The 13,252-nt window shown below is 46.7% G+C and overlaps 1 protein-coding gene across 5 annotated transcripts in view; it reads left to right on the top strand.

Moving 5' to 3' along the window:
- hipk2 (homeodomain interacting protein kinase 2) overlaps positions 1 to 13,252 on the top strand; it is a 72,215-nt gene that overhangs the window by 39,424 nt on the left and 19,539 nt on the right. For all 5 annotated transcript variants that reach the window (XM_034587273.1, XM_034587276.1, XM_034587275.1 and 2 more), the window contains exon 3: positions 12,898 to 13,021. In XM_034587273.1, the coding sequence (XP_034443164.1) occupies positions 12,898 to 13,021 (124 nt within the window). The remainder of the gene's footprint in view (positions 1 to 12,897; positions 13,022 to 13,252) is intronic.

The raw sequence follows: 13,252 nt of genomic DNA, 5'->3' as shown, positions 1-13,252 counted from the left end.
TCACAATAAAAGGCAGACGATCCAGAAAAACACTATTTGCTCTCCTTTCATTCTCACCTATAGCTTTTCTGTCCTACATCAACAATAGTCAAGTTATTTTATTATTTCATCCATATATCTCAAACCAAATAATCGTTTAAATTATTAATCAAGCACAACTGAAGAACACTTGCTGTTTTTCTGATTTAAAACATTGACATTTCATTCACATATTTCCCATGGAATAAATCATGGATTTAGATTTTTAAAAAGCCATATTTAGGGCACTGATATTTATGAGTGTGTGCACTTTGGTGTGGATCCAAATAGGATGTAGTGGATTTCAATGTGTAGGTATATATGCGCTCTGCTGAGTGTTAGACCTCCACTTTATTAGAGGTGATATGTTCATCCTCTGGGACATTAACCCTCCTCGCTGTCACTCGCCTTTTAGAAAAATCCACAACATGCTCTTTGTCACTTTGACCTTTCCACAAATAATACATTTAAGTCACTCCTTTTGTAATCAGAAACATAAATCTCAGCTTCGCCTACTCTGCTCACATCACATCACAATAGATTTGACTTTTGTCAAAAACGTCTACTGAAATGAAATCATCATTGTCTGCTGTCTCCCCTGAGTGAGGCCAGTTGAAATATTAATGTCGTTTTTGTCCTTAATAATTGAATCTTCAAGTATGGCTACATGAAAAGGATAATGCCGTATTGATTGTTGCTGCAGAGTAATTGTTTTCCCTCGGTGTACGACATATTAAATGCCGTGCAGGCCTTCATTGTTCGTCATGGTTGACCATACAGTCGCGGGGGGTGAGGGAAAATTCTCTCTCTGTGTGACAGAGGGAAGGAAACACCGTACAGGGGTATTGTCACTGGGAGGTGATTAACTGTGTCTATACATACAAATGACTGCAGGGCACCGTTCCTTGGACAAATTAATTACCTGTCATTGTGACTGGTTGTTTTTGAAGAAGCCTTTTCATATTATCGCCTGCTGTAAGAAACGCATTCACAGTGCATTTCACCTTGGAAACACAAACGAGCAAAGATTAAAAGCTAAATTTCATTTTGTGGCTCAGTCAGAGATTTACTGGCAGTTTTGAAGGAGAATCATCAATGGTATTTGCTTATATTGAACTAACACGAGAAGCATCTTTTGTTTAGAAATCCATGCACATATCCACAAATTTGTGTGAGAACATTTAATTACCAGTAGTAGTTTCTCGGCTTAAGCTGTGTATTGAAAGGCTTAAGCTTTGAGACACACAAAAGCAATCTGTCCCCTTCATGACACCGTTTTGTCGTGTGCAAGCGATGATGATGACACGAGAAACTGTAACCCGTATTTACAAGAAAAGAAAAATACACATCACGCAACCACGCTCTCCGTCTCCCTTCATTTGTGTTGGAAAAGGAAGACTGTCCTGTTTTGTCCAAATTCCTCCACAAAGCCTTAATAATCCTGCTGTTGTTTCTCTACGTGATGACATTTCTAATTGTTGTCGGGGAAAGAATGCAGCGTGACGAACGGTGTTCAGAGCGTCTGACGGCACGCTGGGGCAGATAGAGTGACACGGGTCTGAGGAGGGAAGACTCATGACCGGCACACGGGCTTCACCTTTCCCGAAGGGCACTGTTAAGGACATGTGTGTGTGTGTGTGTGTGTGTGTGTGTGGTCAAGGTATCACATATGTTATGGGAACCTAAATCTATTTACAAAGTCACATTATGGGGACTTCTAAGTGTCAAGTCGCCATAACGTAAATCATCATATCAAGGTTAAGGTTTGGGTTACAGTTAGAAATCGTATATACTTGGAGAATATTATATATACGATTCCACAGTCAGAGGCTTGAAATAACTTTTATATCTGTATTCAGTTGTGATGATGATGTTGTGAAGTGTAAGTTTATTATGTTTGTTGTTTATTGTGACTCCTGACTGGACAAATGTGACAGAGAAGAAATCAGACGCTCGTGTGAGGATTCAGTTCTGGATCGGGTCATGAGAATAAAACAACTGTTCAGTTTTTTATATATTTACATGCGTGTTTCCAGGTGCAACTACAAGGTTGAGTCGCTTTAAATGTTGCTGCTGCAAAGAATTGTGGCATTTTCTCCTTTCCTTTTCATAAAGGATGGTCCAATGTTTCCTATTCTAAAGGAGATAAGTTAGGAAGCATTGAAGCTCCTTTTCTTAAGAGAATTCAAACAGCTCTTATTATGGCGGACGCTGAAATACGGGTTCCTAAGCAAAATGGACTATTCTAACGCAGCCCGTGTGTGGTCAGGGTATTACACATTATGGGGACCCTAAATCTGTTTACATAGTCACATTATGGGGTCTCGTCTTCCTTATGGGGCAGAAAGCAAGTCGCCATAACGTAAATCATCATGTTTAACGGTGAAGTCATGTTTTTAGATCAGGGTAGGGTTATGTTTAGGTGAAGGTTCAGGTTACAGTCAGAAAAATAGTAAAAAAAAAAATAGTGGTTGAGTTTAGAATGAATCTCCTGGGAATGAATACACAAAATTTAAAGCTATCTGAATTCATGGTCACATTATGGGGACGTGTCCTTTTGAGGGCAAAAAGCAATTTTCCATAACGTAAATCATTACATTTTGTCATGAAGTCAGGTTTAGGTTAAGGTTAAGGTATAGGTTTAGGTTTAGGTTTAGGTTTAGGTTAGAGTCAGTCTCCAGGGAATGAAAACACATCAATGCAATGTCCTAAATTCATGGAGTGTGTTTGTGTTTGTGTGTGTGTGTGCTTTCATGCCCAATGCATGTATGATTTTAATAGTGGCGGGGGGGGGGGGGGTAGGGGGGTCTGTGCATAAGACCTGACCACATCTGGGAGACAATCTGGATCAGCCTCAGTCAGTCTATCCTATTTACTCTCTAATTAACCATGAGCCTGCAGGGACGCACTGAAACACACACACACACACATATACACAACAAAGACAGACAGACAGACGGCGAGGCAAGCAGACAGACAGAGAGAAGCCTGGGGAATCACATCCAGGAGGTCTCTCCCCGTGTAAAAATTTTAGCGAGAGACGGGGAGCTGCTCTATAGGACCTGTGTGAGGTTCGGTTACAGCTCTCCGTGGCCCTGTAGCTTGTCATGAGGCGGCGCAGCCTTGGGCACCGAGGATTCATGTCACACACAGCAGAATTTGATTAGGCAGGAGATGGTATTACTGCCCGACTGGGTGGGAGGAAGGAAGAGGGTAGTCAAACAAGGGATAGTGATAGAGAGAGAGAGGGGGGGGGGGGGGGGGGGGGGGGGGGGATGGGTAGAGGTAGAGAAATGTAGTGCATGTACTGTATGTCAGTGCATGCTGGGGTGGGGGTAAGTAGCAGCGGGGGTTTCAGTCCGCCTTGCAAATGTCTCCCCCATGTGCTCTTTCACTTGCCCCAGAAATAAGGAACTAGTCAACCAGGGCAGCGTTTATGATTGAAACTGTGTATGCACATGTGTACTTTGTGTGTGTGTTTGTGCGTATTGAGTGGCAGGGAGACGTATGTGTCATTACGACGGTCGGGCGGCGCCCCCACGGCTCCTAGCTATATATTCTCAAGCGCTGCATTTCAAATGGATTTTTGGCGTCTGTTGTTTTACCACATATCCAGTATGTACGGCTCAGCTCGGCAACCAAATTGCCCGTGCCCCCTCTTTCTCTCCCCGCCGTCGCCATCACTTGATCTGAGCCTCAGTCACCCTAAATCAACAGAATGGGACATATCGATGCGGTGCCTTGGAGTTTCTTGCTCCGGACTTTATCGGACTAAAGCAATAGCTGGAAGGAAACTAGAGAGTAAAACGACAATAATGACTAACAACCATACTGAATAAAATAGAGACACACCACATATGAGGGAGACAGACAGATAGTTAAGATGGCAGATGATATCGGGATTGTTGGGCACACTGCATCACTGCCATGCTGAGCTTTTCAGCCTAAAAGCTGTATTAAAAATACTATGATATTCTGGCCTGGGCTTTAGGCTGCCCTGACAAATTGTTTTTTATTTTGATTGTACGTCAGTCTCAGATGAAGCCTCAACGAAAGGTTTAAAGAGCAGCTCACTGAATCCCTCGTACACTCTAATTTGCCCAAGTGATCAAAGCTTTGGGTTGCAGCATCCCTCTGCCATGAGCAGACACAATCTCCTCTGCCTGACTGACCGCCTGCGCCCGTCTGCACAGTGCGCGTCTCGCTGCCTCCCTGTCTGTTTTGGTGAATGTCTCAGCCGTGGTGACGGGCTTGCCAGCTAGTTAAGCTGGTTGACTGAGCGACTGCATGTTAGAATGTGTTATCGTCTGTCTGCATTTCGGCCTTTAGTTTGGCTTCACCCACCCTTAGCTAGCTTTCTGTTTGACCCACATATTTCCCCTGGGCCTTTTGAGAGAGGAGAGTGTCTAACACAGTATGAGGTTACGATGGCATCATTCTAAAAACGGTTTGCTGCGCCGATTTCATACTTTCCAAGAAACTTACTTGTGTCTGACTTCTCATGTAAGATTTACTGCCAGGGTGCGATATTAATCACCCATGTTCGAGTTATTATTTTTAGAGATTCTGCTGAAGTCTGATTTTCATGGAGACTCGAGTCTGACCAGGCAGAGCAGCACATGCCTCAGGGTCGGGTCTGAGTCTGACCAGTGGCTGGCAAACTGGCCTAAAACTGTCTGGCTGTCAGTCCACTACCCTAATAGGGCTGCAGAGACTGGAGGCTCCCTCTCGGCGTCCCCCCCTACATCTTCTCCTCAGGCTGCTGTTGTGCAGAGAGTGTCACTGAATGGCAGATACCCGTCATTCACCGATTGCAAATCCTTCCCGGCACTCTTTCCTTTGAGAGGAGAGGCAGAAGGCGCCATGTGTGTGTACGTGAGGGTATCCGTCTTCCATTGTTGTTCCCATCCCACCCCTCTCTGTCTTTGCCTCCCTCATCTACTTTCTGTTGTTGCTCCCTCTTCTCCCTCCACCCTCGTCGAAGGAGGTCTATCCCTTTGACCCCTGAACCAAGCGGTGGGGGTTGGGGGTACAGAGGGTGGTGCAGGGGAGCTGGGGAGACCCTGTGTTGGTTGCAGGTGGAAATGAGATGAGATGTGTCAGTGATAGGATCAGCCACATGCTGGATAATAATAATAACCACAGGAAAGAGGTACTTACCAACCGGGAACGATGAAGCCCTGCACACATGTCTAAATGAGCAACTGAGCTGCACTTAAGCTGCGCGGTCATTGTTTGGTTTTTGTAGATGTTAGCATTGCTAATGGAGGCTTTTGCGAGCAGAGGGAGAAGAAAAGGGGAGAGTGGGAAAAGGTACTAAACTGCTTGTCCAAGGGGCTGGCGGGGGCGGGGGGGAGAAATTCACCATGGCAGCAAATGTATTGCCAGGGCAGTAAAATGTGTGTTTGATGTTCTGTGTTACCCAACAGTAAATCTGATACGTTATCTAACGCCGCTGTGAACACAGTCATTTGAAAAACAGCCTGTGTGTAATGACATAAGGTGATGCCATGTGAGAATGCGGTGTATCCTGTGAGCTAATATTGACTGTGCCTGCGCTGCAACGGCAGGACGCCATGTGCCATGTGTGCCACAGCGACAGGGGTGGCTCTCTGCCCACTGACATTATATAAAAGGCTTCAGAGAGGAGAGCAGGGTTAAATGTGAGATAGTGAGACTGGCAGAGGGAACAGGGTGCACCTCTGAAGGTACAAATGTAATGTACGTCAGTTAGAGTTTACGCACTCTGACTTTCCTGAGCGGAACTGCACTTCAGTTTGTGTTGAATCGACGTGAGCGTCCACCATAGAGAAATGCTCCCATAAAGTGAAGCCAAAGCATCTCAATGGCCCCCTGGTGGCTGGCTGCAGTAGAGGTCATAAACCCTACCTTCTCCATGTTAGTGGACGGGACAAGTTTGGTTTTTCGTTATAATTTCAGCTTTGATCTAAGTAGTTAGTTGAGCATGTGTATCAGTGGGACCTTAATACCATGGCTCCATTGCCTCATCGCTACTGTGCAGACTCTGGCTCCAAAAGACGTTATCGGAAACCGGATGGGTAGGAGACAAATGTTTAAATGATGTTTGGGTTTGGTCACATTGGCTGGGCTATCAATTGTATTCTCTTCGCTGCATCTGTTATCGGCAAAAAACGTTATCGGGTTTGGTCAGGACAACAAAACAACAGTGCCTCTCTTGTTCGGATAGTAAAATGTGGCCCATGCCGCTAGTGGAGGCGTGTCATCCATCTAAATACAGTATATACTGTTTGTGGTGCGCACACATCTGGCACCCATGTCACCTATGATGCATTGGAGTTAATCACAACTTCCTCAACAGCTGAATTGCTAATGTTGCCATATTGCTTTTTGCAGCATCATGAGTCTTTCACCGGCTCCTTCTTTGAATGTTGATGCCTACCTTTGTATGAAACAATCCTCGCTCCCTCTCTCCTTTCCATAGACTTTCATTCATGTTTTTTGCATCGGCAGACGCACAGAGAATTTTAATACTTGATCTGGAAAAGCAGCGGCAGCCTCGTCAGCACTTTCCCTGTGCGTTTTTCTTGGAGAGAGAAAAAAGAGAGAGGGAGGCCTGTTTTCAGGACCTTGAGCACTAATGTCGCTACAGCTTAGCGAGTGAGACAACATTTATCAAGGACTCTGTGAAAAAGTTTGCCTTGTCAAGACGCCCCCCCCCCCCCACCCCCCCACCCCCCCCCCCCCCCCACACCCCCCACCCCCCCCCCCCCCCCCCCCCACCCCCCACCCCTCTTCCCTCCTTCAACCCCTCAACCACCCCGAACACCCAAGCTCTAAATTTAAAAGATCACATGATTGCTGCATCTTATGCCTGGCCTGACAAAACGAGATCAGGTGGAGTGGTTTACGAGGTGTATGAGTGTGTGTGTGTGTGTGTGTCCTGTGGTGGGTTGGATTCCCTGCGAGCCACAGGTGGGCTGCAGGGGACGTAACTCCGCACATTGATTTCACAGTCACCGACCACCATGCAATATATGGAGAAAAGTGCTCCTCTATGGTGCATCTTCAAAGAGGCTGTGGAGGAACCTTTGAGGGAATGAATATGTAGATGAAATACCCCAGGGGGGGAAGGGAGTCATTCACGGCACCAACCCGAGCCTTTTACATTAGGCAAGGGCAAAGCGTGGGATGGAGAGAGCGGAAGAGGCGAGGAGACGGGAGGAAAAGGAAAAAAGTTAATGGCAGGCCCTTTTCTTATGAAGTGCTTTTTCCTGTTCGCAGCGGACAGCTATCTCTCTCCCCAGCCAGGGCTTTCAAAATAGCCAGTATAAGATCTTAGTTACCTCCAGTATTCATGCTGCTCTTTGCTTATAACTGCCTGCCTCCCTATATGAATAATACATAGTGTAATACGTACACAAGGACCAATGATGAAGTCTTTTAAATGGAGTGGTGTGTGTCTGTGTGTGTGGTCGAGGTAGTTCTCATGTTGTGTGGACCTTAATCTCTTTACACACTCACATCAGGGATACTTGACTTCCTTATGGGGACGTTGTCCTCATAAATTATGGGGACAAAGCCCATAAAGTAAATCGTTAAATTTCAAGGTGAAGTTATGGTTAAGATTAGAGTGAGGCATGTAGTAGTTAAGGTTAAGGTTACACTAAGTCTATGCGGAATTATTGCAAGTAAATGTAATATCCTGTGAAGTCATGGAGACAAGAGCATGTGTGTGTGTGTGTGTGTGTGTGTGTGTGTGTGTGTGTGTGTGTGTGTGTGTGTGTGTGTGTGTGTGTGTGTGTGTGTGTGTGTGTGTGTGTGTGTGTGTGTGTGTGTGTGTGTGTTGTGTGCACATGCTGAGGGGGTTCCAGGGATCCATCAGTCTCCCGTCTGGAGCCGAGCTAAGGGAAGGTCAGCCTGATAGATACATCCTGACATGCACACAGCCTGTGATGTCAGCTGCGTGTGTGTCTCTGTGAGTGCATCTGCATGTGTGTTTATGCGTGTGTGTGGGCTGGCAGGCCAGCCAAGCGCAGGCATGGTTCAACAGAGCAGAGGACGGAGAGGCGGGCAGGGAGGGGAGAGCGCTATTGCTTGGCCTCTGCGCCCTAGTTTTGGCGGTTTCAAAGGGGTTTTGCTGGCAGAGGGGTCGCAAGGAGGGGGTAGGTGTCAGAGCAGGGTGAGGTGTAGGGGCTGGCCGAGCCGGCAGAAGGGGTGGGTGAAGGGGCTGAGGTGTAAGGGTGGGCTGGGGTGGCAGAAGAAAGGCCCCATTCATGAGCCGTGCCATCTCTGGCTCCCAAGGGGACCGGGGCTCATCAATGACCAGGCCAGCTGGGAGGATGTCAGTATGCAGACACTCTCTCGTTCCCTCTCCATCCCGACCTCCCTCTTTCTTTTGTCAGGGGCCAGTGCTGTCGGAGCCTCTAGCCCGAACACTGAGGCCTCTTTCGCAGTTGTATTCCCACTGAAATCCAGAAAAAAAGCCTTTGGCCAGCCAGCGTTTTGCACACCATATGTACTGTATGGTGTGCAGCAAGATGCTCACCTCCACCCCCCGAGTGGCAGTGTCTGTGGTGGTCATGCCAGCTGGAGATGGGTGAGGTGGGAGGCAGCTTAAAGGGTCACAAATTGGCAGTGTCTGCTGAATGCTGCACGCTCAGGTGCTGTATCCAAGTACCTCGATTCTGGAGCTCACCCGGTTTTAAGAGTGTCGTTGTTTTCAGTCTTTGAGCCTCTGGAAGCTAAAATACAATATTCTTTTGTATCTTTATATATTGAGGCACTTTGGTCAAGTCTTTGTTTCCCAGATTTATATCATATGCTGCTTTTACTTAATAAGAGATTAAGGATTAATCTCATATTTGCAATAAACTGTCAGTCTCTTGTGCTCTGCTACTCTAGGAAGGAAAGGGGGACAGGAAAGGAGCGAGGTTTCTGAGCTGCGCAGATGTGTGCGCTGTTTATCACTGCCAGTGAAAGGCCTGCATCAGCAGCAGCTGTGGGGCGCTTTGCATGCCATGGCAGCGGTGTGCTGGTAGGGGCACATTTGCATTTGTGGTTTCATATCATGAGCAACGATGTTACTCCCTCTTTCTTCCGTCCTCCCTTCCTTCGCTCTCTGGCTCTCTCGCTTTCTATCTCTCTCTCGCTTTCTCTCTCTCTCTCTCGCTCTCTCTCTCTCTCTCTCTCTCTCTCTCTCTCTCTCTCTCTCTCTCTCTGCCTTTCGCTACACCGGAGGAGCCTTGGGTGAGAGGCGGAGGAGCCATGAGAACAGCCTAAGTAGAGCACTGGAGCATAACCCAGGAAGGTTCAGGCAGAAATGGATCCAAGCATAACATCAACACCAGCAAATCTCTCCATCACAGACAAGGGCAAAGTACAAGTGGTTGCACAGCTACAGACACACATGCATGCTGTACTAAAGATGAACACCTGGTGCGCTAATTGTGCTCTAATGAAAGTAGGTTTTGCTGATGATGCCCTGTTATAAAAAACACCTTTATATGACATCAAGCTGCATCAGCTGCACCTTAGCTCTTCTTTTATTTATTGAGTGATTGATGTTGGAAGTTGTCTGGGTTTTTAAAAAGGAGAGTTGAAGGTCCTGTGGCTGGCATGTGTCCGTTGGAATTGCGGTGATTCTAGAAGACCATCTGATGAAAGTGTTTCCTGCAGCTTTCGTTTCCACAATGCATTTTGATGGGGAGAGGTTTCCTTGCCGCCGAGTCAAAAAGCCGCCTCACGTTGTGAAAGCAGCCTCTTCTTTTTGCAACTTGCAATGACTCATCCATATTTAGGGTTTCTTAAAGTCAAATAAGGTTTTGCAGAGCTCACACTCATGCAAATAAGAGGGTGTGTACTTAGTTTTTTTATAAGAATGTGTGATTCCTTTGCAGATGATAAAATCCACTGCAGAACTGCAGAACTGCTGTAGTGTATAGGTTTGATTTTATCCTGAAAATATTGCATAGGTAAAAACACTTGCTGTGATGAAGATCTCACACTTCTGCCTGCATCTGTTATCAACTTGAAGAAGAACATAATCCTCACTAACTTCTGCAAAGTGGGATTTGTTCAGGAAACAAAGTGTTTAAGTGATTTTACTTCAGTTTCTGAAGACTTTAAATTGACCTCGACTTCAAAGCACTGCTGGATAATAGGATGGTTAAGTGTGTGTTTGAACATGTGCTCTTGAATTCTTCATCAAAGACGTTTTTGAACATGAACTCGGGGGGGGGGGGGGGGTGGGTGTCTGGACAATTGGGTCAAGACATTCTCTTGACAACAGGAAAATCCCTGGAGCATTCAGGTGAGGGGTTGTGCCTGGGTAGAGCATGCAGGAGGCATCTTGTTGTCTTTCCATGTTGATATCTTCAACGTTTTCCACGTGTATGGCACAGGTCCTCAAAGTGGCCACTCGCGCAAAGGTGAATTATCTGGAAATAATCCTGCTGTTTTCTCACATGGGCTCACTTGCACAATCTCCTGAGTTTTTACTATAGGGGGCTGGCAGGAAAAACACCCAGAGAATGGCCCCAGCAACTGACTCAGAAGTTTTCGTTCTCACAGACGGCCTCGCTGAATAATTTCAGGAGTTTATCTGGACTCACGTACACGTCTGAAAGCAGCATGTCTCCGTCAAACTGTGAAAGAGACACTGGAAGAGCTTTTTTTTTTTATGACTTTCTTGATGTTTCGGCTTATCTGTGTGTTGGTGTACCTGAGGTGTGCAGCTGTTATTGTTCCCTCTGCCTGACAGGCTGTGAGAGGATATATGCTGACTCCGTTCCTCCTGTTGTCCAGCTCCTCTCTTCCCTTCCTTCAGTAGACCTCGCTGCTCCCTCTGCTATCTCCTCCAAGCAGGCTCCGTAATGCTTCTTTGGCAGAGCCATGATAGACGTTGCGGCTCATTGTGTGTGAAGGTGTCTTTGTGTTGGTGGTGCCCTAAGATACTGTTGCTAGAGTGTTGTCTTGGTGTCTGTTCCCTGGCTGCCCTCGAGACCCCAATAACCACCTTCTGTGACAGGCGCTCCCCGGCATTTGCTTTATTTCTGTCTCTGCCCTCTCTTGAACCCCCGTCTCTCGGTCTCTTCTTCTGGTTCTGGTTTTTATTTTCCCTAATCGTCTATCCTGTTGCCGTCTTCTGCTTCTATATGTCAACCATATCTTAGTGCACCAGGAATCGCCTAAGCCCTCTTTTGATTTCACCCATCTGCAACCAGTCAATCAGGGAATATGGGGGCAGTGGGCTACAGTTGGAAACTTGCTTTTAAATGCTGAGGTGTGATCATTTTATTCTCCTCCAAACCCTCCAGCTGCCCTCAGACCACTCAAACAGCGCCCCCTGCAGGCTGTTAAACACCCATAACATCACTCCCCCCTATGCTGTTTTCCTCATTGTCTGTTTCCCTGGTACCTACAGTTCCAGCAGGCCCGAGGCCAGGCCCCTTGTTTCTCTCCCTGCGACCGTAAAACCCTGCCAGAGCCCGCCACGGCTTAGGAGGGGTGTGCTGGCCTTGTTACCATGGTGACAGTATCAGCATCGTGAACTCGGCTGTGAACAAGAAACTTTCCAAGATCAGCCCTAAGCTCCTGTGATCGGTGTGTCATGCTGTTAATATGTAATTAACTGATAGAGGAGGATTTTGCTTTTATCAATTGAGTCTCGATTGAAGTTACAGATAGAGCAAGAGCTTTGCCTGTTTCACTTTGCGGAGAATACGTTTTTGGAGTAAAGAGTAAGTACATTTTGGCAGGAACTTAAAGTCGACTATAGTGATGTCGGCCTCTTGACAGTGGTTTGGATTGTAAGTGAGCAGTTTCTGTGTTCTTGGTTATTTTAAATCCCATCAGAGACGCGAGTTCACAAGAAGTGTATTAGTCTTTCTGACAGGACATAAAATGTGCTGAGTGAAATTTGGGAATTGTCGGGGAATGCAGTGCTGTTCAAATCACTGAAACAACATTTCCTCTCTTTCATCAAATCATAGACATTAAGCTCTTTAACCATTGAAGGGGTCTAAAGTGGCGTATCACTCTATGTGTGTGTCTGGGAATCAAGCACAGGCATTATTACCTCAAACGCAGCCTATTAAAAGCCCAGATGAAGCTCATTGCATTCTCAAGAGAATATTTCTGTTGGTTTTACTTTTCACGGCGTAATTGCTTCCACATTGCTTTGAGGCTGTGGCTCGTGAAACACAGTAACACATACATTTCTACCTTTTATACAGTCGCTGTGGTTGACAACCTGAGATGGGGATCGGTCATTGGTGCTCCTGCATGGAGATCCCACTATATTGCTGTTCAGGAGACCCCCCCATGATGCCGGCTTTGGCTGCCTCTACGCGTGACTTCTAAATCAGAGAATCAGAGGCTTCACATGTAGCGCAACAGTGTTTTGCGTCTCTCCCGCCATGGAGACTTTGTTTGCACCTTTTATACAGCGGAATAAAGGGGCAACATTCTCGCCTTGAACAGACTATATAAACAGGAGCTAATCGGTTTTCTGCAAAGTGCCACCTCTGAAACTGCCGACATGAGAGCCTTCAGCGGCAGCAAATTAATTCAGTCATTTGTTTTGCTGCGGAACTGTGGTCTGTGCAACAACAAAAAAAAAAAAAGGAGTGCACCTAATTTGTTGTGTGTTTGTGTGATTAAATCGTATCGGCTCTGGGAATGTGGCGATTGTAGCTCACTCATTTTCGGCAGAGATAACTTCCTCCTCTGACTTGTTCCTACTCCACTGGGCCGCTCCCCGTGAGCTCACAGGGAGTGTGAGAAGAAGCGCGTCACGTTGCATTTTGTGTCTTTGTCAGTCAACGCAGTGTCTCAATGAAGCACCAGCTCTGCTCGGTTTTGGACTAAACAACACTGTCTCGATTTCTCTCTCCACAGGGCTCCAGAGATCATCCTGGGCCTGCCGTTCTGCGAGGCCATCGACATGTGGTCCCTGGGCTGTGTGATAGCGGAGCTCTTCCTGGGATGGCCCCTCTACCCTGGAGCCTCGGAGTTCGATCAGGTAACACATGATTGCCGTCTCCCGGCTCCTGAGCAACTCATGATTGTGTATGTCGGGGGGGTTCTAGCCATACCCATGAATCTGTGCTGCCATGCGATCATGTTTACGTGTGTGTGTGTTTTTCCGCTCTCAGTGAGTGTGTGCTCGTGAGGTTGGGCTGCTTCTGTAATCCCCCTGACAGCCCCTGATGATTCTTGCGCAGCCTCCCTGTTTATCTGAACAGATGCCACA

The sequence above is a fragment of the Hippoglossus hippoglossus genome, chromosome 6 (assembly GCF_009819705.1).
Source record: "Hippoglossus hippoglossus isolate fHipHip1 chromosome 6, fHipHip1.pri, whole genome shotgun sequence".
NCBI lineage: Eukaryota > Metazoa > Chordata > Actinopteri > Pleuronectiformes > Pleuronectidae > Hippoglossus > Hippoglossus hippoglossus.
The sequence above is the reverse complement of the archived record's forward strand: the minus strand, read 5'-3'. Positions and strand labels throughout refer to the sequence as shown.